Source organism: Hippocampus guttulatus, chromosome 10 (genome assembly GCF_054856545.1).
Source record: "Hippocampus guttulatus isolate MCC_2025c chromosome 10, RoL_Hgut_1.0, whole genome shotgun sequence".
Classification (NCBI taxonomy): Eukaryota; Metazoa; Chordata; class Actinopteri; order Syngnathiformes; family Syngnathidae; genus Hippocampus; species Hippocampus guttulatus.
The window spans coordinates 2,743,522-2,766,500 of record NC_141270.1 but is presented as its reverse complement, the minus strand read 5'-3'; the positions used below and the strand labels follow the sequence as shown (position 1 = coordinate 2,766,500).

Below are 22,979 nucleotides of genomic sequence, written 5' to 3'. Positions count from 1 at the left end.
AGGACTGAAGGGGAATAACATTTAATAATCTGAAAATACTTCATGTTTTCGTTCTTTCAAATTTACCCGGTATCAAAGTGCAGTACATAATGTGCCACTATCTAGTGGTAGACATAGGAATTACACACGACATAAACGAGCCCACAATGGAGAGTTTACTGTATCAGGTAAATGTTACACTGTTACAGATTCATATTTGGTGAAGCTTCCAGAACTTTTTTTTTTGTTAATACTGTTATCAGACAAAGGCATACAAAGAGCAATATATGTGAGCTTGCTGACAATGACAGGGTGGGCAATGTCAGCAAATTATAATATTTTAATGAGACACACCGTGGACCATGCTGTGAGTGGGACGTGCCCAAATGATATTCATCCACTGAAAATGGGATAAAATAATTTTTTAAAAAAATGTGAGGACTCATTGTTTGCAAAGGTTTGACGACGATAATTCACGATTCTGCTCCATTTTAATGATGATTGAGTGATTCTGATGAGGTCATCAAAGGCACTTTAGATGTTCAATTTGGTGCCGCTCCAAATTACACAGTTGGCCTTGGTGGCGGTTTGTGACGCCGTTCAAGAGTTTGGCTGGACTACGTCATGAAGGTTCAGCCAATCAGAAGTCTTGCTGTGGCGCTCGACCACGAGAGAGAGAGATCATGGATGAGAGCCAGCGGAGCGTAAACTCAGCTGGAATTTCTTTTCTCTCTCCTCAGTCGTCCTCAGCTCTCACTGCAAGCGCAGCACACCAAACTGAAAACCAACCCCCCGCCCCACACCCAAAAAAAAAGTTTTCTCCTCCAGTCCAATCATGTTTTGGTGTCTCTGCGCCATCCTAGCTTTAGCGGCCGACGCGCAAAGTACCGGCCGCTTCGTGGTGGGCTGCCCGGCGCGCTGCGACAAGTCCATGTGCCCCCGACCTCCATCGTCCGACTGCCCGGCGGGACAGACCCTCGACGCGTGCCAGTGCTGCCCGGTGTGCGCGTCCGGCGAGGGCGAGGCGTGCAGCGGCAGCGGCAAACTCGGCGACCCCGTATGCGGAGAGGGCTTGGAATGCTCCGTGTCCGGCGGAGTGGGCTACACGGCCACCGTGCGCCGGAGGAGTAAGACGGGAATTTGCGCGTGCAAAGCCGCCGAACCCGTTTGCGGCAGCGACGGTGTGTCCTACCGGAACATCTGCGAGCTGAAGAGGGTCAGCCGCCGGGCTCAGAAGCTCCAGCAGCCGCCGGTGATCTTCATTCAGCGCGGGGCCTGCGGGAAAGGTACACCTGTCACCAACACAAGGCCCGCGGGCCTCACGTGGCCCGCGCGGTCCTGGAGTGCAGTCTACCGAGCATTCAGATTTAATGGTTTAATGTATCTATTTTTATTGTAAACGAATAGATCGAAGCAAAAAAGGGTAGAATTGCTTTTTTAAAAATAGATTTTCACACATACTGTATATACATTGGAATATTCGTGATGAGTTTTTGCACGTTTTAATTCTAAATTACTTGTAAATGCTAACATTTTGACAATGCTGAGGAAAAATATGTGTTACCAGTACTTCATCAGTCGATTTAGGCTATTTGATAAAAATCAAACCCAAAGTTCACACCCAGTCAATGTAAAGTCCACAATTTTATACTTTGCATTTTGTGACATAATTGTCAGGTACACTTGATCTAATGAGATCCAGTACAAGCTACACAAATGTGCAATTTTACCAAGATAAATAGATCAGCATTGTGGTAAACTGCCACCAGGCATGCTTCCATTTAATCTTTGCGCACATTTTCGTCCAAAACCAACGACAGCCTTTGTGCGTAATCTTTGTTGGCATGTAAATTGGAATCTAGCATAATCCTATCATAAATACAGAATTTCTTGCATCTGTGCTGGAATACCTTGGTGACATATGTCGCAGTCACAGTTCAACAACAGCGAAGAAAATCACACTTTGATGTCCTCGGAGTGACGTTCCGCCGTGTCATTTCCCTTCTTTAAATACACACAAAAGGCTGGCGAGCGTGACCTCATGAATGGACTTTGGTGGTTTGATGTGGAGTCAGCGACACACGGTGCCAGGTTGTCGTGGTTAGAACAAGCTCCTATTCTGTTGTGTTGCTGCGCGTTCTTCAAGTGCGCCCTTTCAACTTTTGACTTGGCGGATGAAGTCATAATGTAAAGCTCAACGCGGGCGCATTCCCCACGCGGTGCTCATGTGGACTTCATCTACTTGATCAGAAACACGCCGGCTGCGAGAGAGTAAATTACCCGAGCAGACGGGAATGTTTTTCTATCTAAAATGGTAGACCTGCACTCCACGAGGATGTCATGTGAAAAGCATTTCACTCTAATCAGCGGAGCTCCAAAAACTCAATCTTGGCTTACTCATCGACAGCGGAACCTCGGAGTTGGTCACGATACCCAGAAAGTCAATTTAAACCGACTGCTCGAACCAAGGCTGGTCAACGCGTTGTATTTCATTCATAAAAATGAGAAGAGCAGGCATCAAACGCACCAAATCACTGGCACACCCGTCATGCAATACGATCCCTCTCAATTGATACCAATTGCGGCCTTATTTTATTGAACCGTGTACTCATGATGGCTGCCGATTCCAGGCACTGATACTGACATCCAGGGCTGACAGAACATTTCTCTGTGTGAATTCCATCTTTTGATATCCTCTCATATGTCAATTAAGACATAATGTCTGTGAGTCAATGTATGTTTAATTTGAATACTGATGTTAGATTAGTGTGTTGCTACTGAAAGGTATCCGCTTAGTTGCTAACTCCAGCCAGGTGGTACAATGACTCAAAACATTTACCTGCTTACATCAACTACGAATAATGGAATATTTTTATTATTCAAGTGCGTGGATAAAATATATTATCCTGGTGACCCCAGTACAGGCAAATGCACACGTACAGTCGAAATGTACTTCGGAATACTGGATTCAGCGTGACATGCAGCAGGCTCCTTTGTTTTCTTACAGAGCATACTGTGAAAATCACGCCGCTCATGTTGCCGGAATTAATGTCGCTAGTCGCCTTAGCCGCTAGAGCCGCTAAATATAGCCACCAAATCGCTAAGTTGGCAGCACTGGCAGTGAGTTTGTCAATTAGCTCCTCTCCATTCGTAGCCATGCAGTTAGAAGAAAACGATGCACGTCAGTTATCGCTAAATGGATAAAGAATTCATTAAATTCCGCTGGATTTGATTTGTGTCCATTCTAACGAACCTGTCGTGAATATTTAGGTTGGTCCGATCAAAAAAAAAAAAAAAAAGGAGAGGGCGCAAAAAAATTGGCGTATTTTGATTTTCGTGACGGCTCGATGGGCTTGGTTCCCTCACGGAAATCTACGATCAGGGTAGAAGGCGGTCTCCAAGTGGCCATTTCACAGATCTGTGATCTCCCTCGCTAAATTCACATCCGTGGAGGTCTGCATACCTGTTGCGTGATGATTTTTAAACGTGATGAGGGGAGCCGCTTTTATTGGCGGCCAATCAAGTTGATTGTGTTAACACCCACAACGGCGCAAAAGGCCTGTTTTTAAGTCTTTCAATGCCGACCATTAAAAACGAAAAAAGACTCTACCTCATATTCGGGTCGGTTTCACTCAAAGCGTTAACTGAGAACACATATTAGACTTCTATCCACATATGAAAGAGGCCTGGGTTGGATTTTTGGGAAAACAAAAAACTCCATCATAATATGGAAACAATCTGATACATCACACCGGATTACAGTAAACAATCCGGGATTGATATGACCATCGCCCTAGTGACAAAAGTACCAAAGTACCATGTAATCACGTAACTGCATGCAAATGTTGACGTCAAGATTATTCAGTGGTCCCTGGAAAAATATCTCCCCTGCAATCAAAAGGTTTGCGAACCCCTCCACCAGAGCGCTTTCACATATTGCCGAGCTCGCGAAAGTGCACTGACATCGCTCGAGTCATCCCCGACTAGATGGATGAAGCAGGCGCACTTTGAATGGCGACCATCCAACACCTGTTGTCTCCCGCTGCGTCGAACCGAGCCAAGGCCAGTCAGTCGTCACTCTCCTTTCTGTCTCCGTCTCCTTCTCAAGCTCTGCCGCCGCCCTCAAACCGTAAATCACTCTCGGTGGTCACATGACGGAACGTCTGCCTTTGATTGGAAGCCACCGTCCCTCCTCGGGCAGACGGCGCAGAGGGAAAACGCAAAATTAGCAACCCGTCCTTTCAGGGGGGGGGGGGGGGGGGAGGTTGACAGGCACATCAAAAAAGGCGTGCGGGCGCAGCGGTTCGAGCGGCCCGTCGTTTGTTTGTCACTCGTGAGCGAGAAGAACGGCGACGGTCTCGCAGGCGAGCCTGTGGCGAGGGCTACTGGGTTTTTTTTTCTTTTTTGCGATGCTCCTGCAGCGAGAATTTCCACAGCTGCACTGAAACGTGGAACGTTTTGTTTGGCGACGGAAGAAAAACGCGGCCCGTCGCTGCTGCTCTGGGGAAGTTCATGTCGAAAGGAAGTTTTAAAGCAAATGAGCCCCCCCGCACCCCCCCTTTCATCTCGCTATTAAGGTGCTCTGCAACGGGCCCACATTTGAAAAAAAGAAATGCATGATCTCACTTTCTGTCCGGGTGTGCATATAAAATCCTTAAAGTGTTGCTTCTGGCAGGATCACGCTTGCCCCCCCCCCCCCCCCCCAAGGATTAGACTCGCTTTAAATTGGCCAACTTTGCTTTTATACACATTTTAAAGGCATTATGCGGAGGCATGACGGTGATGTTGAGTGAGGAAACTGGGCAAGGGAGTGTTTCTCGCGGAGGGCGTTCCAAGTCCAGACGCTGCAAATATTTTCGACACAACGGCTGAGAAAATGCCAACGTGAGGAATTTGTTTTGGATCCTGCTGCGCGCGGAGGACGTGTGCGTTCCCGCTAATCACAAACGGCGCTTTATGCGGAGCACATTTCACAGCTCGATGATGCTGCGCCGTGACCTCCGTGACCTCTTCCATCGCGTATGCAGCAGAAGCAAGATCTCTGTTCTCCCTGCTTCTGTCCTAAGAGAAAACCAATGGTGCCCGTCGACCGTGTTTGAGTGGTCAAGGGTTGCTCCCTTTCGGCTTGGACTCTCCCGAAAATGAGTCACGGTGCACCAGAGGGGAGGGAGAGATGGATGGTCGGATGAGTAGATGGAAGTCAGGGAGATGAATGGTCGACGACTGGCTGGAAGAACGTGAAGACGTGTGACGGACGGCCGGGTTGCAGCCTGATGAACGGAGGGCGGAAGAGAGGAAGCGAAAATTGATGATTGATGGATTGATGAATGTGTGAATCAGGAGGAAGGGTGGACGGATGGAAGGAAGGAGGGACAGAAAATGACGGACGGGCGAAAGGACAGTGACGGATGGGTGGATTAAGAGATGAGGGCATAATGAAAGGAGGCATGAAAGATGTCTGGGGTGAATTGAAGGATGGACGAAAAGAGGGAGGAGGGGGAAAAAAAAAGGACCGGTCAATTAAATGACCGATGGATGAAGGGTGGATAATGAATGAGAGGAGGGAAAAAAAAGGGATGGATTGAAGGGCGGATGGATGGAGGCTGCACTGTCAAACCTAACGCGACATCTTACTGAAAAGAAAGGTAAAAAGTCATTGCGTTCAAAATGCTGCTGCTGCTGCCAAAGTGCTGACTAGAACTCCGAGAGACCGGATTAAAAAAAAAAAATCTTTCTCATTGGCATCCTTTTCCCATCTCAAATTCCGAGCTTGTGCTGAATTAACTCCCTGGGGCGGGGTGGATCAGTGAGTTCATTCAAACATATAATTGTGTCGTCAGGTGAGAGTGATTTCGCAATCATAAAAAAAAAAAATCATTACTCCCCTGCAGATCTGCGCTATTTATGTTTCACTCCCATCCTTTCCCACAACCTCACCTCCGCACTTTCAAGTGCGAGACTTCGTGGCAGCCTTTGGACCCCAAATGATCTCCTTCGAGGAGCCCTAATGACTGATATTTGAAAATCAAAAGCGCCAGCGTCTTTGAGAGGGGAGCGCTGCTAAAAAGTGTCGAGCCGGTGCCGAGCGTAATTACCAGGTGGACCTCCAAACGTTTCCTGACTTACCCGGCGCTGCGTGCGCAAATGAATGCTTGCTCGGTGGGCTGGCCTGGGGAAGGTAGCAGCCAACAACCTGTGTGTATGTGTGTTAGGGCTTCTTGAAGAAATGTACAATATTTAAAACCAAGGTGGTGAGATAAGGCTGAAGGTGAAGGTTAGGAATGCCAGGGTTGTGTGTGCGTGTGTGTGCGTGTCAGCGTGTGGTTGGGTGGTGGTGGGTGTATGTAAGTGTGTGTGTGTGTGTGTGTGTGTGTGAGAGACTGCATAAGTGAGCGAGCGTTTTCTGTTTATGTGACCATCTATATTGATATGCACGTGCACGCGCGTGAGCGTGCGGTGGCGTTGTGTGTGTCAGACCTGAGCGAGACAGTCTGCGTCGCGCCACAACTGTCATTTCCTCCCTTCGTATGACAAAGACAAGTTGTTTGTATTCTTACGTCACTCAGCGTGTCGGTTTTTGACTTGTGTTTGTGTGTAGTTGTCTCATATCCAACGTGTGTGTGTGCGTGTGTGTGTGTGTGTCCTACTTTGCATTTCCAGCTCAGGACAACCCAGACAGCCCGAGACACAAGTACAACTTCATTGCGGACGTGGTGGAGAAAATTGCGCCAGCTGTGGTTCACATTGAGCTCTACCGCAAGTAAGAAGCACGCACACCTGTGTGTGTGTGTGTGCGGGTGTGTGGGTGTGCGTTTTCTTTTCTATGTGTGTGTGTGGGGGTGTGTGCTTTCAAATTTACAGCCCACCTGCGTACTCGAGCGCCAGCGCTCACCAGCGCGCGGTGCTCTTTCCTAGCCACACATTTTGTCTTTTTCCTCATGCACCTTCCCGCTTCCTGTTTTTTTTGGGTCACCTGTGTCACCGGCCTCCTCCTGTAGCTCCTCCTTGTGGTTGGGTGTCGCACCGCGACGTGTCTCCAAGTCTGAGTCATCCCTCTCAAATCTGTCTCTCATTTAAAGCTCCGCTGCTTTTGTTTGACTTGACACAGGAGTTGCGACGAGGAGGTTTTCTGGTTGACGTCCAGGAAAATTTCCGCAAACTTTCCACTGTGGAGCTGTTCTGGGTTTATTCATTTAGTTTTTCAAAAAGCAGAGCTGCATTCAAACAAATGTGCCTCGCAAATGTGATATTTTTGAAGTTGGTAGTAAAAAATATCACAGAATAGACTTAAGTGACATACAGTATGGTGTCCATCAAGGTTCACAGGCCAGTACTCTTCTGTTTATCATTTTCATCATGTTTCATTGCAACGTTGTTCTAGATGCTGGCTCAACTGTTATTTGTGTGATTATTGTTATTATAAATGGTAATTAATTTGTGTTCTTTTCCTGATCAGGATGACGTACTCCAAGCGCGAAGTGGCCGTGGCCAGCGGCTCGGGCTTTGTGGTGGCCGATGACGGCCAGATCGTGACAAACGCGCACGTGGTGGCCAACAAGCACCGTGTCAAAGTGGAGCTCAAGAGCGGCGCCATCTACGACGCCAAAATCAAGGATGTGGATGAACGCTCCGACATCGCCCTCATCAAGATCGAAGCGCCGGTGAGTACTGAGAACACTTTTGGGTAATGGACTTGCGTACTGGAAGATGGTGAACCCCCGTTTAACACCTAAACATTCATCCAAACGAAAGTCAGCTAGTTTAATGCTAACATACGATGAGAAACACCATTGACGGCAACTGGAAATTAGCATGAATGTTACTATTACAGTACATATAAACCTTCAGATAAACCACTGCGAGTTTAACTCAAATGGAGCGGCAGCATTTAAAAGCAAGGCATACTTTGCGTAAAAACGTCACCAGTGCTAATGCTCAACAGTCAATGCAAAATCTCATTGACAGGCTAACAGAAAACTAGCATCGACTTCCAGGATAAAATAATGAATACCGGTACTCCTCCGCAAACACTGCAATAACACATAAAGGCAGGTCATATACACTCAAAGGCACATTCTTCTTCCTAACTTGTGAAAAACAAGTGATATTAATAACAACTTTCTTCTTCTACTCTTGAATGTGTGTGCATGCATGGCCCCACACTGCCCCTCGGAGGCCAACACACGCACACACTTTAAACTTGAAATCTGTGAAAAATGATGTTCATTCATAATTGGGATTCCAATATCAATCAAAGCCATGGTGATTTGAATTTGTTTCCATCATTTTACGGCCCTCGGAGGCTAGAAGTGTCCCTATGACATTTTTCTAAACAGTTCCTGTTTTCTGTCAGGAGGCCATTAAGGTTAGGTTCCAAACCTCCATCCTGATGCATCATGTGATGATGACCATGGAAGCTCGAGTTTCATGTGCAGGACTCTCAAAGCGCCACTGTGGTGACCCGTTCAACTAAATCAACACGTGGTCTCGCTGCTGTGTCGTTCCTCATTTTAACTGCACGGGTGGTTGTCTGCTGGTGGTAAATCACAATAATGCCGTCGGAGGAAAGTGAGAATCCAGGTGTGGCCCCAAAGAAGTAGAGGGGGGTTGTTATAGGATTAGCGTTAGCTTCTTTTTGGGTCCCACTCGTTACGGTGCTATTATTCCTGGTATTTAAGCAGAAAATACACAAACCTTCCTGTTTTTGGGGGGGGGGGCAGAGTTGGTTCATTATCGTTTTCAATTAGGCTGTCAACATCAAAGTGAATCATCTTTGCTCATTCAACTGCTTTTGAAAAGAAGTCCGACAGCTTTTGTCAGCCCACATGGGGCACTCGCTTAGCGGCTAGCTGTTAGCCACACGCCGCCAACCGCTGGGAAAGGGCCCCGCATTATACAGTGCCAGCGTGATTAATTTGAGGTTTTTTTGCATCCTTATTTAGCGATTGAACATTCTGTTGACGTTGGCAGCAATAGATTTCATTTTGAAGTTGGCCTTCTGACCACAACATGCGCCGTTTTAGCGTCATATACAGCATGAACAATCGTTATCTGTGGCTAGCTTGACTTCACTTCCTGAAGGTGCACATCAAATAAATGAAGGCTTGAGACAGAAAAAAAAAATCCTCAAGCATTTAAAAAAAAAATTCAGGTACTCAAATGACTCAAACTCATGTCACACCTCATCGTTAGCTTGTTTGCCGCACAGTTCTGAACTTAATGAGGACAAGCACGATCTAAATTGAACGGATCAATGTTTACTTGAGTGTTTATGTAAATACTAAAGGCAAATTAGAGTGTTGGATGAACCTAGCGTGTTTTGGGGCAGATGTGGAAGCCACACAAGCGTAGCGGGAAAACGTGCAAATTCAGCACAGGAAGGACCCGTGCCAACAGTCGAACCCAGTGGTTGTTATGAGGCAGCAGTGCTTAACCACTCATCCAGCGTAATGTCACAGGCTTACACTTGCTGGTGGGAAAAAAAGAGCTTTAAAACAACAACGCATCTCTCACTATCCGTCTGTGTTTATTTCTCCGTCTGCTGGACGCGAGGCATTCACGCGACGTGCGAATGCCTCCGTGCAGGAATGCACGGTGGCAGGCTACGGTGTTCTGCTCGGTGCACGCGTACCCATTTTTTTAACCGGCTAACCATTTTTTTTGTTTGTTTGTTAATGTGAGAGATTCCTGAAACCAAGAGTGAGAATTTAGTAGTTCAGCATGCTGGACAGCTGGCCCTTGACATTTGAGTGTCTTCTTCTTCTTCTTCTTGTGCTTTGTTGTTTTTCTTGTTTGTCTTTTTTTTTTTTTTTGGTTCACCATCTCCATCCCATCCATCCATTTTCCGAACCGCTGAATCCTCACTAGGGTTGCGGGGGGTGCTGGAGCCTATCCCAGCCGTCTTCGGGCAGTAGGCGGGGGACACCCTGAACCGGTTGCCAGCCAATCGCAGGGCACACAGAGACGAACAACCATGCGCGCTCGCACTCACACCTAGGGACAATTTAGTGTGTTCAATCAGCCTGCCATGCATGCTTTTGGAACATGGGAGGAAACCGGAGCACCCGGAGAAAACCCACGCAGGCCCGGGGAGAACATGCAAACTCCACACAGGGAGGCCGGAGCTGGAATTGAACCCGGTACCTCTGCACTGTGAAGTCGATGTGCTAACCACTGGACTACCGGGCCGCCCGGTTCACCATCTCATCCTGTAATAAAGGCATGAAACCAGGCAGCCGAAGCGCTTGATGACAGCTTTTTCCCTCCGGGGGCTTTCCTGCTCGGATCGTCTTGCATCAGACGCCATGCCGCTGTCTCCGCGCTGTCATTATATTTGTTTTTGTTGTGGGGACACCACGAAGACGAAGATGAAGATGGTGCCGGCGTCCTGGCTGATGCCGCAGAGAAGTGAACTTGCGCTTGACTGCTGTTGCATTCCGTTGAATGACTTAACTACTCGCTAAACTTTTAACTATAATGCAATGAGAGTGGTGCATCACATTTTTGCATTTGTTCAACACTTTTAGGCTCGTTCGCACTAACACATAATGTAACGTTAATTTAGATGTGACCATCACGGGGGGGGCGTCGTTGTTGAGTTCTGTTCCCACGTTGTCGATGTAAATCGGAACGCGCCGCAGTCAGTCACTAAACTATGCTAATGTGGTAGCGAAATCAATCATTTCTGTAGAAAATTGCAAGAAAACACTTGGAGTACATAATTGTAAAAGAACACTACGAAAACCAATCAGTATCATGCTAACTGAGCGTAACTCCAGATCGTTACACCGCTGCGCAAACCAGCTTATTGAGCCCCCGTTCATAACCTCAAATTTCGGGACCGCCGTAAATTGAGAACCCCGTGTAGAATGCAAAGACTTCTTTGTCTCGTTGTCCTTTGGCCAAAGTGGACTTGATTCCATTCCCGAGGTTTGCGGTCAAGCCCTTAAACTCTGAGGAATACATTACGTCTGGAACTTCAGAGGATATGGGAATGGGGGTGGGGTGGGGGGTGGGAAATGTGGTTATGGGAGGACAAGGGGGTTGAGAAAGAGGGGACCGGGGAAGAAAAGGCAGCAATGCGGTCAGCTGCTCGAGAAAATGGATGGTCTGTTTCGTCTTTGAGGCTTTCTGTGAGCACCGTGGCACGTGGCATTGCAAAATAAAGATGCACAGTCAAGTATCATCATGGTATCATTATTTCACTCAAAAAGTGGATGGAGTCACTAGCGTAGCCGCTTGGAATTGATTCATGTGTCATGGAAGCTCAGAAAGTCTTGAAAGCTTCAACTTGTAAGAGCGTGGTAGAGCATTTTACAGGCTGGCTCCTGTAGCATAGCTTAGCTTTTCTGAAGGCCAAACATGATTTTACGAGCGGAATAAAACCCGCAAACGCTTGGCCTGGACAGTACGCATGTTGAAAGATGTGTACTGAGTACAGGGAGAAAAAACAGAAATGATGAAATAGTACGGTTGCCCACCTTGCTTTCTTCTTAGCTAACATTAGCTTAGCTACTCTGTGTTCTCTTCAGCTTAGCGTGAGTGTAAGTTCAGGGGTTGGTTGTTTTTAGCTGATCATGTATGATTTGCATTGTTAAGCAAATAATAATCATCACAGAAATTCCTGAGGATGTTGCGTTTTTTGATTATGCTGGAATAATGCCCAAATCCAACAAAAATTGCGAACGCTTGCTCGCAGCTAAAATGCGAGCTAAACCAATTCAATTTATTAATCTTGAAGATTTGTCGCTCTTAAAAGAGAATGAATTGTCCAAGAAGGCAAACTTTGAAAACTGAGCAATGGGAGAAAAACTCATATAATTGACTAACCAGTGAACTGACACAATTCAAATTTAAATTTTGGAAGTGAAGGACTTGTCCAACAAGACAAATGTTTTTCTTTTTTACATAAGCACCATTGAATTTGAAAATGGATTCAAGAAAAATTTCCCCTCAAAATTCAGGGGAATCAGGCTGGCACATGAGAAAATCTGGCAAACGTGAAGCCTCTTGAATACTTTTAAATACACTGCGAGAGCAGAACTGCAGTGAATCACCGACATCCAAATATCAGCGCCTCATCTTTGCATTGCAGTGCCGAGAGGAACTGCACAGCATGTTTCCACCTATTATTATAAACCAAACATTCTCTGTGGGAAATTTGCCCTTTGCTGGTTTGGGTTTTCGAGACGCTTTAGGAAACATGTCTACGTTTATTTGCCGAGAGGGGGGAAAAAAAAAAAAAAGATCCTGTGTCTGTATACGAAATGTGCTCCGGCCATCATCTTGTTATCTTCTCTATCGGGTAAGCATTTCCTCAGGAAGTACGAGATTCTCTCACATCACATCTCTGGATAATCAGTGGCTGCGGACAAAAATATGCGTATACTGTATGCGTGTGTGTGTGTGTGTGTGTTTGAGTGGAAGACGAGTCAGCAGGGACAGGGACGGCTGCAAGTGTGTTTGCCAGTGGAAAGACCTTCATAGACAGGCCAAGAAGAATGAATCACTTAATTTTCTCCCTCTGTTTGACCCCAGCTTTGCTCATCTCCTCATCTCTTGTCCCGTGGAAACCAAACACCTTCAAAATTCCGAAGAGAAAAAAAAAGAGACTAAATTTAACACTCACACGCTCTCAATGTTTTTTTTTTTTTCTTTTGGGGACGTTCCCGGAAAGATTTTCCCGCAATGGTGTCGTGGTTATTGAGACTTAACTAACCTTAACAAACTGCTGTGAGTTATGACTGAGTCACTTTTCCAAGTCACTCGTTGAAGTGCAGAGAGGACCGTTCGGTTGTACATCTGCTCTCGAGTGAGCGACAAGGCCTTCCATTTATTGTTCAACAGAGAATTGTTAAAGTCAAACATGAATAGTGCAAGGGGGGGGGGCATCTATTGGAGAGGAGGCTTTCATTTTTGCCAAGTATTGTGCATGGTTGACCCAGCTGTACATTAGATTGGGTTACAGAAATGTTACAAGGGGAAAGATATCGCATGTCTGCCTACCTGTTACTTTACGTATTTACTAACGGGGCAAAAGGAGGCGTGTATTTGAGAGGAGGCCTTTTATTTTTTTTATAGTCATGTGAATGGGTGACCCTTCTCTCGATTGATTAGTTGACAGAATTGTTGCAAGGAGAAAGCGGCCGCTTTGATGCTTTCCTGTTATTTTATTGACTAAAGAGGTAAAAAAAAAAAAGAGGAATTTATTTGAGAGGAGGCCTTTATTTTTTTTTACAATGTCTTGTGAATGGGTGACCCTGCTGTATATTGGTTAGTCAACAGAATGGCTACAAGGGTAAAGGGGATGCATGACTGCCCATCTGATGTTTGATTACTGAGAGCATCTATCGCACTCGAGTGGAGGCATTTAGTTGTTCAACAAAAGCATTGGTAGCCATCTTGTTTTTTAACTGCCCCTCGGACCCGCTTTCTGAGATTATACCAAGGCTCAGCATGATGCTCCATCCCACAAAGATGCCTCTCAAGTACGTTATAACTGAGTCAGGCATATAAAATCTCCATCCCACTCGTTACTCATTCTGAAACGTGTGTGTGTGTGTGTGCGTATACATTTGTACGCATACACAAGTCCACACATCCATGTCCACACACAGTATCCGCCCACGCTCAGGGTCACGTCACATGTGGTCGGTCAGCATCACTTAAGTGTTCCACATAAGTACACGTTTGACGGTAAAGAAAATGGCCACGCCATGCCTCATCTCCTCTCATCATTGTGATTTGGGAAGTTCAAAGAGTTCTCTTTTGCGGCCCTCTCGCCAGAGCCTGAACACATCAAACGCGTATGCTTGCTCTTCTGTGAACTGCTGGACCTTTAGCAGCTCCACATGGAAGGAAACCCAAGTGCTTTTGTGCGCCCGTGTCGACAAACGTTAGCGTGGCCTAGCTAGCTTAGCTTTGTGGCCATGATGTGAGGGCGGCTCTGACGAACACCTGTGATAGTTAGTTTTGTCAGAGGACACTTCATAGACATGTATTGCGCTTCTAAGTAAATAGACTACAGTTGCATAATGGCCACCTTTCTTTCTAGTTTAGAACAAAAGAGAAAAGTCTCGTAAGGACAAGTGGGTCAAGTCCAATTTAGGACAACAGAGTAGAGATTAGGACAAAATGACCCAGTCCAGTTCAGGACAACTGAATACAGTTCAGTTTCGGATAAGTGGTCCAGTCAAGTTTAGGACAATAGACTCTATTTCTGTTTAGAGGAACAGAGTCCAGCCCAGTTTAGAAGTACGGATTATGCTCCTGATTAGGATCTTTGGTCCAGTCCAGTTGAGGACAAAAGAATCCAAGTCAGTTTAGATATAAAGATATAAAAATGATTTATTAGATATAAACACATAACGGGGTAGGACTAGATACGTTTTTTACTTCTTCCTACTCCCTTGAACATAATAACTGTGTTGAATGAAGACTGATTTCTTACTTTTTTACTATTTTATTTACCTTATTTTCTGTCAAATTATTACTGTATATGTTTTATGTTCAATAAACAAACCAAACCAAGGACAATCGGGTCCAATCCAATTTAGGGCAACAAATACAAGGCAAGTTTATTTGTGAAGCACAGTTTAACAACAGGGTAGGTGATTCAAAGGACAATAAAAACATTAACATACTATTAAGAGTCCAAAATAGCTTATGACTTAATAGTGGGTCCATTTCAGTTTGGGAAAAACAGTGTCTATGCCAGTTTTTGACAATAGAGTTCACCGCAGTTTATGACAAGTGGGGCCGGTTCAGTTTCAGACATTAGACGACGTTCCAGTTTAGGACAAGTGAGCCTCGTCCAGTGTTAAGACAGTACAATACAATACATGCTCATTTATATAGCGCTTTCACAACAGCAGAGTACAGTCCAGTTGAGGCCAACTGAGTCCAATCAAGTCTGGTACAGAATCCAATTTAAAGCAAGAGAATGCAGTCCAGGTTAGGAAAACGGGTTTTAGTTCAGTTTTGGAAAAAAAAAAGTCGACTGCATCTCTGTAACGCAAGTCTACTGGGATAGGGTTGCAGCGTTTGCCCTTTGTCGCACATCAGCAATGATGCTGCATTTGCACCTGGCTTCCATTAAACAGGAGTTAGTCTTGTTGCTTTTAACGGTGCCTTGAGGCAACCAAGCTAATAAACCTTTTAACACAGATGTTCCCTCTTTCCATGGCAGTTGTGTACTTGCCGACGAGGGAGCAGGTCACATATGTGCAAGTCATAAATAGGTCTCGAGTCTTCACCATCAGGTTTCAAGCAAGTCCCAAGATACTGCTGCGGATATCAGTTATCTCCTCTAACTTTTGACCACTGTGAATCAGGTTGTCACTCGGATCAAGTAAAACGAGTGTGAAAAACGTTCACTTTACAGGACAATCCAATTTAGGGAAGTTTGTTCAGTCCGGTTTTAGACAACAAAACCCAGTCCAGTTTAGAACAACAGACTCCGGTCCTATTTGAAACAAAAGAGTCCTATTCTACTTTAGGACAACTGAGTCCAATCAAATTTAGGAAAAGATAGTCCTGCCCAGTTGAGAACAACAGTGTCCGGTTCGATGTAGGAAACGAGAGTCTAGTTTGGTTTGGTCAATGGGTCCAAGTGATAGCTATGCTGTCCGTCTGTCCGACGGTCTGTTCGTCCATCGATCTGTCTGTTTTTCCATCTGTCCATCCATCTATCCCTCTGTCTGTCCGTCCTTCCATATAGCATGTGGTGGCTAATGATTAGCTTAAAAATTGCCCATCTTCCGAAGGCAAGTAGTTTTACTGTACCTAATGATGGTTGTCTTAAATGTTATTTTGCAGTGGTTTGGTTTCTCTCACCTTTCCCTTTTGTTGATTTATTATTTGGACTTTTTGTCCAAATTGTGTAGAATGGTCAGCAGTACATTGTGTGAGTGTGTTTGTGTGTTTGTGTTACCATAGAGACTACTACTACTCATGTCAGGCGTCCGTGTGTGTTTGCACATGTCAAACACTGTCAGGGCTGCCTGCTTTATGCAGACACACACGCATACACGGTGTGTTTGTGCCTGCAGGTATTATGTTTGCTTTTCGCACCGCAGCGTTGACCAGACAAACGCCACAATGTCCCGACGGAGGCGGTGGTCTCGCAGCAATGACGGTGACAGGTTTGATCCCCACCACTGTGTCAGAATTGATATCCTGTACATCACTAACTCAGTGTGAGTTTGTCAAAGTACAAGCTGTGGAATTTGCCTGAATTGGCTGCTCCAAACCGAAATGGCTTGGCAATTTAGCGTCGCCCATCTGTCAAGGATACTGGCTTGTGATCTGAGATCATCTGGAAAAAAAATGGCGTAAAATGTCTGCCTAGAGTAAAAATAGCCGATTTCCTATTTAACTTCAGTCATGGGTCCTTTAGCGTCTTTCGTGCATTTTGTTACAAGAGTCATTTGCACTGAGTTAGGCAGGTTTTCTTCATGTACCATTTAACCAAATCTTAGAAATGATCATGAAACTATTGTCGCCGTGCTGTGGCCACATTGCTAAGAATTTATACTTACTTATCATCATTCATCTGGTTGGTTACTTGCTTCCAATTAGGGCTCAGTTGGACCCATTCCCCCCCAAAACGGCTGCTTCAAACCAAAATGGCAGACTTCCTGTTTAGTCTGTGAACCTGGTAAATGTTTTTGTTACCGAAACCTTTTCACTCTGGGTCACACACGAACGCACAAAGAAGGCGGTCTCCAAGGGCCCATTCCACAGCGACGCCACATCATCCGCAAGTGGGGATCCTGCAGTTCCTTTCAAATGTATTTTGTAAGCGCCGATGTCCTGCATCTACATGCCAAGTAGACCATCTCTGCGTCGACTTTTAAGTCAACGAGGGGAGCTGCTTCTATTCCTTCTAAGTGTGCCTGTCTGACCAAAATGAAGCTGTTTTTTTTTTTGTTGTTGTTTTTAATTGCAAGCCTTTGCTGTTTGAAAGTTGCATTGCCATGTCGATTTGAATTTGATTGATTGTTCAGCCCTAGTTCCCATTGATAGTATTTTTTTTGCGCGTTTCGACTCATTTTGAATCTTCCATTGCTTTGCTCGAATGTACACAAAAGTACCTCTTATTATTTCCTTATGCAAGAGGCGAGTGTGTTGTTAAAGTGGCAGCGGCGTGATGTGGTTTGACTGCAGCCTTCCCAGCAGCATGAGATGATTTCACCAGCGTGGAGGGATAAATATAACCTTCCTCTGTGTGTCTGCTTCTGCAGCATGAGCTGCCATGCTCCTCGGTTTGTAACTAAGTTGGCCACGCTGTCATTATTTACCTACACAAGCTGTTTTTTGTCTTATTTTTTTTTTTTCCGGCCATCTCTTTCCACGCACGTGCAGCAATACAGAAATGCTTTGTCAGCGAGGCTTTTCAATGCAGTAAATCACACCGGCGGCTAACCTTTTAGCATCCAGCGGGGATGCTGTGGGAAAAAGGAGTGAATGTTTTTGGGATGGGAGTGTCTAGTCTAGTGGGAGGCACCGATGGAGTTTTTTGGGGGTTTTTTTTCCTTTGTGAAACATCATCATGACAAAGTCAGAGGGGCTTTTAAAAAACGTGACGCATAAATGTATCATAGGTGATTGATTGGATCATCGTTGGAGAGCATCAAACTCGACTGTAATTGTAAGATAACAGTTGGCTGTTGCGCACAAAATCGTCACAATTCAAATAAAATCCAGCGCCTTGTGTTCCATTTTATTAACCTCTGCAGACCAAGCTCCCCGTGCTGCTGCTGGGCCGCTCGTCAGACCTGAGGCCGGGCGAGTTCGTGGTGGCCATCGGCAGCCCGTTTTCTCTGCAGAACACCGTCACCACGGGAATTGTCAGCACCACCCAGAGGGGGGGCCGGGAGCTCGGTCTGAGCAACTCTGACATGGACTACATCCAGACAGATGCCATCATCAACGTACGTGGCCTGTCATGATCAACATATAAGATGCCCCAAAACTATATACGTATTGTATTTTTTTTTTCTTGACAGTATGGCAATTCTGGTGGACCTCTGGTTAATCTGGTAAGAGATTTTTATTTTTTATTTTTATAGGAACGTTAAAGACCGTTCTTTATTGTTTGGCATTTCTGGATCATGAAACATTTCTGACCCGGGAACGTGAGTACTTTTCCTGCAGAATAAATATAACAGGTGGCTTTTAATGATACTTTCAGGACGGGGAGGTGGTCGGAATCAATACATTAAAAGTCACTGCCGGCATTTCCTTCGCCATTCCCTCAGACAAGATCCAGCAGTTCTTGGCGGAGTCGTATGACAGACAGTCTCGAGGTGAGCTGAGCTGACAACTTGAGTTTTAACCGGATGCGTCTTCATCCATATCTGGCTTTGCCTTGCGGCTCAAGTCACGAGCTGAGAAATTTCTCCATGTTAAAATGTTAAACACACCGGTGACCCAAATATTTAAATATAAGCTGTTACAAAAGGAAATTTTCTATTTTATGTCCTCTTTGAGCAAATATAGTGAGTTTGGCAAAACTGGTGGCGGCGGAAAAAAAATTGTAGCTCACGTCAAGCCTAAAGAAAACAAGATACGTGTAAAACTGTCCAAGGCGTTTATTAAAACCCGGAAGGAAAGTGGTTAACCAGCATCTTCCAGGCTGGAATATGGTTTGGGTTTGGGGGGGCGGCGGGAGGGAGAGATGTGTTTAATAGTGACTGTAAAATTATTTCCACAAGCGTAATGTGAAAACAACTCGCAGGATTCAGACTTAACAGCTGTGTTGTCTTTAGGAAACCGCTTGTCATCTGTGAGGCTAATTGGAGACGAGAAGGTGGCAGTTAAACGCTGATGATTGTGTTTGGTGCTGTTCTGAGGTGACGGGGGTCCTCAGATGAAGGCGACAGGCGTTGCCATGCCAACCGTCACCTTTTTATGTGCCAACTACTCAATGATCATTCAGGAGGAGGCAGTTTTACGATCGGGATTGGATTCAAATGGTCCAGTCGGGTCTTTCACATTATACTGAGCCCCCCCCCCCCCCCCCCCCAAAAAAAATGAGGTCAGCTGACTTCCTGAACGTACTAAAAAGTTCGCTTTTTCCAATACGCCAGGATAATGACACATGACGTAAACCCGACGAGAATCTTTGGGAAATAGTTTTCACAGTGGACTGATTCTTCCCGAATCAACAAAAATAATAACGCTTGTCGAGAAGAAATCCACGTGCGCAAACTATGGACAGGAATAAAATTCACTAGATTCACGTTAAGATTTGAAGAAAGCAATAACAAAGAAGAAAAAAAATTGCCGAGAGATACATTTTTATGCCCATCAAAAATCTATCTATCAACCAGTGCACCTTTTAGTATTTATGTAGAGACTAATTACGAGTTGTACATTTAAAAAGATGTCACATTTGACCACGTTATTGTAAACAACCAACGTTTCATCAGTGAACTTCCAAATTATTCTTAAATACTGCACATGACAAAATTGTGAGTGGCCTCGCTTTTCGTGAAAGGAAATCCAACAGCGGTCACGGACATAATTTCTATCAGATATCTCTACTTCATTTCCTCTGGTCCGTGGTTAGTGTGGGACACACCATGTCACCATATATAGTCAGAAACACATTTAAATGATAAGTGGATGAATGGTGTCGTCGTCTTCCTGTCCCTCTGCAGGCACGGCAGCTGCAAAAAAGAAATACATCGGCGTGAGGATGATGACTCTCACTCCAGCGTACGTTACGCACGCCTATGTGTCACACGCTTCCTGCATGATTGATGATTCCACTTTCTGCGTAGTGCCTTTTTTTTCGTTACATCTGTTTTCCTTTTTTCTTTTTTTTTACATGCACATGCATGACTACAGACTGGCCAAAGAGCTGAAGAGTCGACATCGAGACTTCCCTGACATTACCTCTGGCGCTTATGTCATGGAAGTCATCGCAAAGACGCCAGCTGCAGTGTGAGTGATAGTTTTCACACACGTCTCCTAAAGGATAAACACATTTGGCGGTAAAGAATTCTCAAGAGCGCTCTCTGAAGTACTTACACAATCAAAGCCAAGTCTGCGGATAGTTATCGGGGTACTTTATTTTGCGCGAAAGTAAAACGAAAGCGACGGCCGTTTTTATTTTTCTCTGTGTATTCTAGCAAGCCACTTCCTTATTAGATTGGACAATTTCATCTTTGATCGTGGGGCAGAGGGAAGTTTTATTTGTATCTTATCAATTGCTGGATAGATCACAAGAGAGGTTTATTATTTATCGTAATTCAGTCATTCTTGCAAAACCTCGCACAGAAAAAGACGTGGATGTAGGGATGATCGGATGAATGGATGGATGAACAGAAGATTGATAAATGGGGAGATGACAGATGGTTGGATGGATGGATGGATGCATGCATGGATGGGTGGATGGATAGAGAGATGATCGATAAATGGAGAGATGACATGATGGATGATTGGCTGGATGGATGACAGATGAATGGAGAGATAATGGATGGATGGATGCATAGATAGATAGATAGATGGAGTGAATATATGGATGGATAGAGATACTGAAGATCTGTCCAGACTTCTATTCTGGGTCCCTGCCTCAAAGAGGCGACCGTGGGTCTTTTCTGATTGGCCAGGTCATGTGACTCACCTAAGGGAACCAAAACTGTTCCCTGCTCGACTTCCACCAACAATAAACCACGGGCGGGTTCCCAAAGCCTCCATGGCTGCCCCCGCCATTCCAGTAGAGGGGGCGGGGAGGGGATTTGTCAGACGCTGAGATCAGCCGATTCTTCCAAAACCTCATGCAGGAGGGTTCCTCTCCAGGCCGCGGTTTTCCCGTCTCTGCCCCACCAGGCCGCGTTCGTGTCTAATATGCGCACAAACATATCTGTGGTGCACTTTGATTCTGTAAAAGGGGAGTGCTCTGGGCCCACTCGAGAGAACCTTCCATTAGCCTGATGGGCTACAGAGCAGGTTTGTAATAGCCGTGATGGAGGTCTCTGGCACCACAATTGAAGTCTCAAAATAACACGTATAATGATATATAACATTATAACATCACTAAAGTAATGTATAACTACACAACTGATTTAATATGGAGAAGTGAGTTCAAAACGGCCAATACCAAGACGACATCCCTCCACCTGATGCGCATGCGACCCTTTAGCGCAGCCTTGATTGGCCTTGTGGAGTATCGCGTACCATGGAATTAAATGCCTTCATAATGAAAGGTCGTCAAACAACTCAATTTGGATCTGTCGGCAGCCTCCACTGAAATGTGCAAGAATATGATCAGTAAGTGTTATGATCAAGCAAAATGTTCATATCATGTTTGTGCGCCTGATTATTCCCATGATTGCTTCATCGTGAACACGCTTAGAGCATTCATTATTCCCCGAGACCAAAACACGTGTGGGTAGAAGGATCGATCCATGGATGAGCAAAACTTGTCATCGATCTCATGTTTTTACTATTTAAAATGAGTCTTCCACCGATCACCCATCAGCAAGTTAACAAACAAAACAATAACTGATCACCAATCCGGTCACACGGTGGTGGCAACTTAAATAACTTGTTTATTTACGGCATTTTTAATTACTATTTAAAAACAATTCTAGGCCTTGGCTAGTTCCCACCTGACTTTTGTGGCATACTGAGCGACCGGTTTGTTCCTCACGCGTTTTGCAGCGGCGGCCTCAAAGAACACGACGTGATCATCTCCATCAACGGCAAGAGGATCTCCACGGCCAACGACGTCAGCGCCGCCGTCAAGAAGGACAAAAGCCTCAAGGTGGTGGTGCGCCGCGGCAACGAGGACGCCATCCTCACCGTCGTTCCCGTGGAGATCGACCCCTGACCTCTGGAACTGCAGCTAGGTTCTACTCATCGCCGTTGGACTACCTGGTGGTAGTGTGTGTGCGTGTGTGTGTGTGTGCGTGTGTGTGGGTGGGTGGGTTGGGGATTCTATGGACACACCATCCTCCTGTGAGTTGCCAGATTCTGGAACATTCTGGTGAAATGCCTTGAAAATGAGCGACTGTACGGAATGCTGTAAAAAGCCATACTGTACTTCTTGTGTGTGTGTGTGTGTGTGTGTGTGTGCGCGCGCGCGTTTTCACGTTTTTACTCTTTTTGGGTCACCACCAACAAACAAGAAGCTGTTTTTTGACATTTTATTTTATTTTTTAATATTATTGCTCAGTCAGGCCTTCCTGTGCACTTTTGTAGCTATTTCGAGACTCGCTGAGCACATCTAATGTGTATAATTATTGTGTTCTAACCTCTTTTTTTATTGGAACAAAAAAGTACTGTAGTATATTTTGTTGGTTTCGTGACGTTGGACGGGAATAAATTTTGTTTCGCCTTTCATTTTTGAAGCGGTTTGCTTTCATTTGCACCCACAAATGTTCATAAATCATTGCAAAATAAATTGCTGCATCATAAAAAAACATAATTGATTATTTTTATTATTTAAAGTAAAATATAGATAATAGAAATTCTGTACAAAAATACATAATGCACACAGCCCAATGCAATAATATAAAATAAAGTAAAATAACATATACCCAGAACAACCTAAATAATAATTAAATTTGAATTAAATTAAAATAAATACATAAACATCTACTCAGAAAAACCTAAATAATTGTTGGAATTAAATTAAAAATAAATACACATATAATGTGTTTTGTGTGTGTGTGTGTGTATATATGTGTGTGTGTATTTTTGCCTCTGTTTATCTTTCATTTCATCTATTCTATGTATGTATTTGTTCATGCGTGTGCACGAATGTGCTTTGAACCCAATTTTACTCGCTAGGCGCTTGGCGTGCATTGGGAGTGTGGGGCTATGGGTGCAACAAAAGAGCAAAACAAAAATCTGCGTCCACCCAGCTCAACATTTTTTCGCTGACCACACATGTTTGGATGGCCTTCCGATCACCGCTTCATACTCCCTTGCTTTTCCTCCGCATGGAAAAATACTTGATAGATGTTTGACATAGCCCACAGGCTTGT

General features: G+C 45.0%; 1 protein-coding gene across 1 annotated transcript; it reads left to right on the top strand.

Moving 5' to 3' along the window:
- Positions 1-604: 604 nt before the first annotated feature.
- LOC147198893 (serine protease HTRA1A-like) lies at positions 605-22,332 on the top strand. The gene is made up of 9 exons (XM_086122636.1): positions 605-1,265; positions 6,640-6,739; positions 7,436-7,640; positions 17,718-17,912; positions 17,988-18,020; positions 18,173-18,287; positions 19,644-19,701; positions 19,834-19,929; positions 21,652-22,332. The coding sequence occupies exons 1-9, from the start codon at positions 815-817 to the stop codon at positions 21,818-21,820; spliced, it is 1,422 nt and encodes a 473-aa protein (XP_085978762.1). The 5' UTR covers positions 605-814; the 3' UTR covers positions 21,821-22,332.
- Positions 22,333-22,979: the final 647 nt, after the last annotated feature.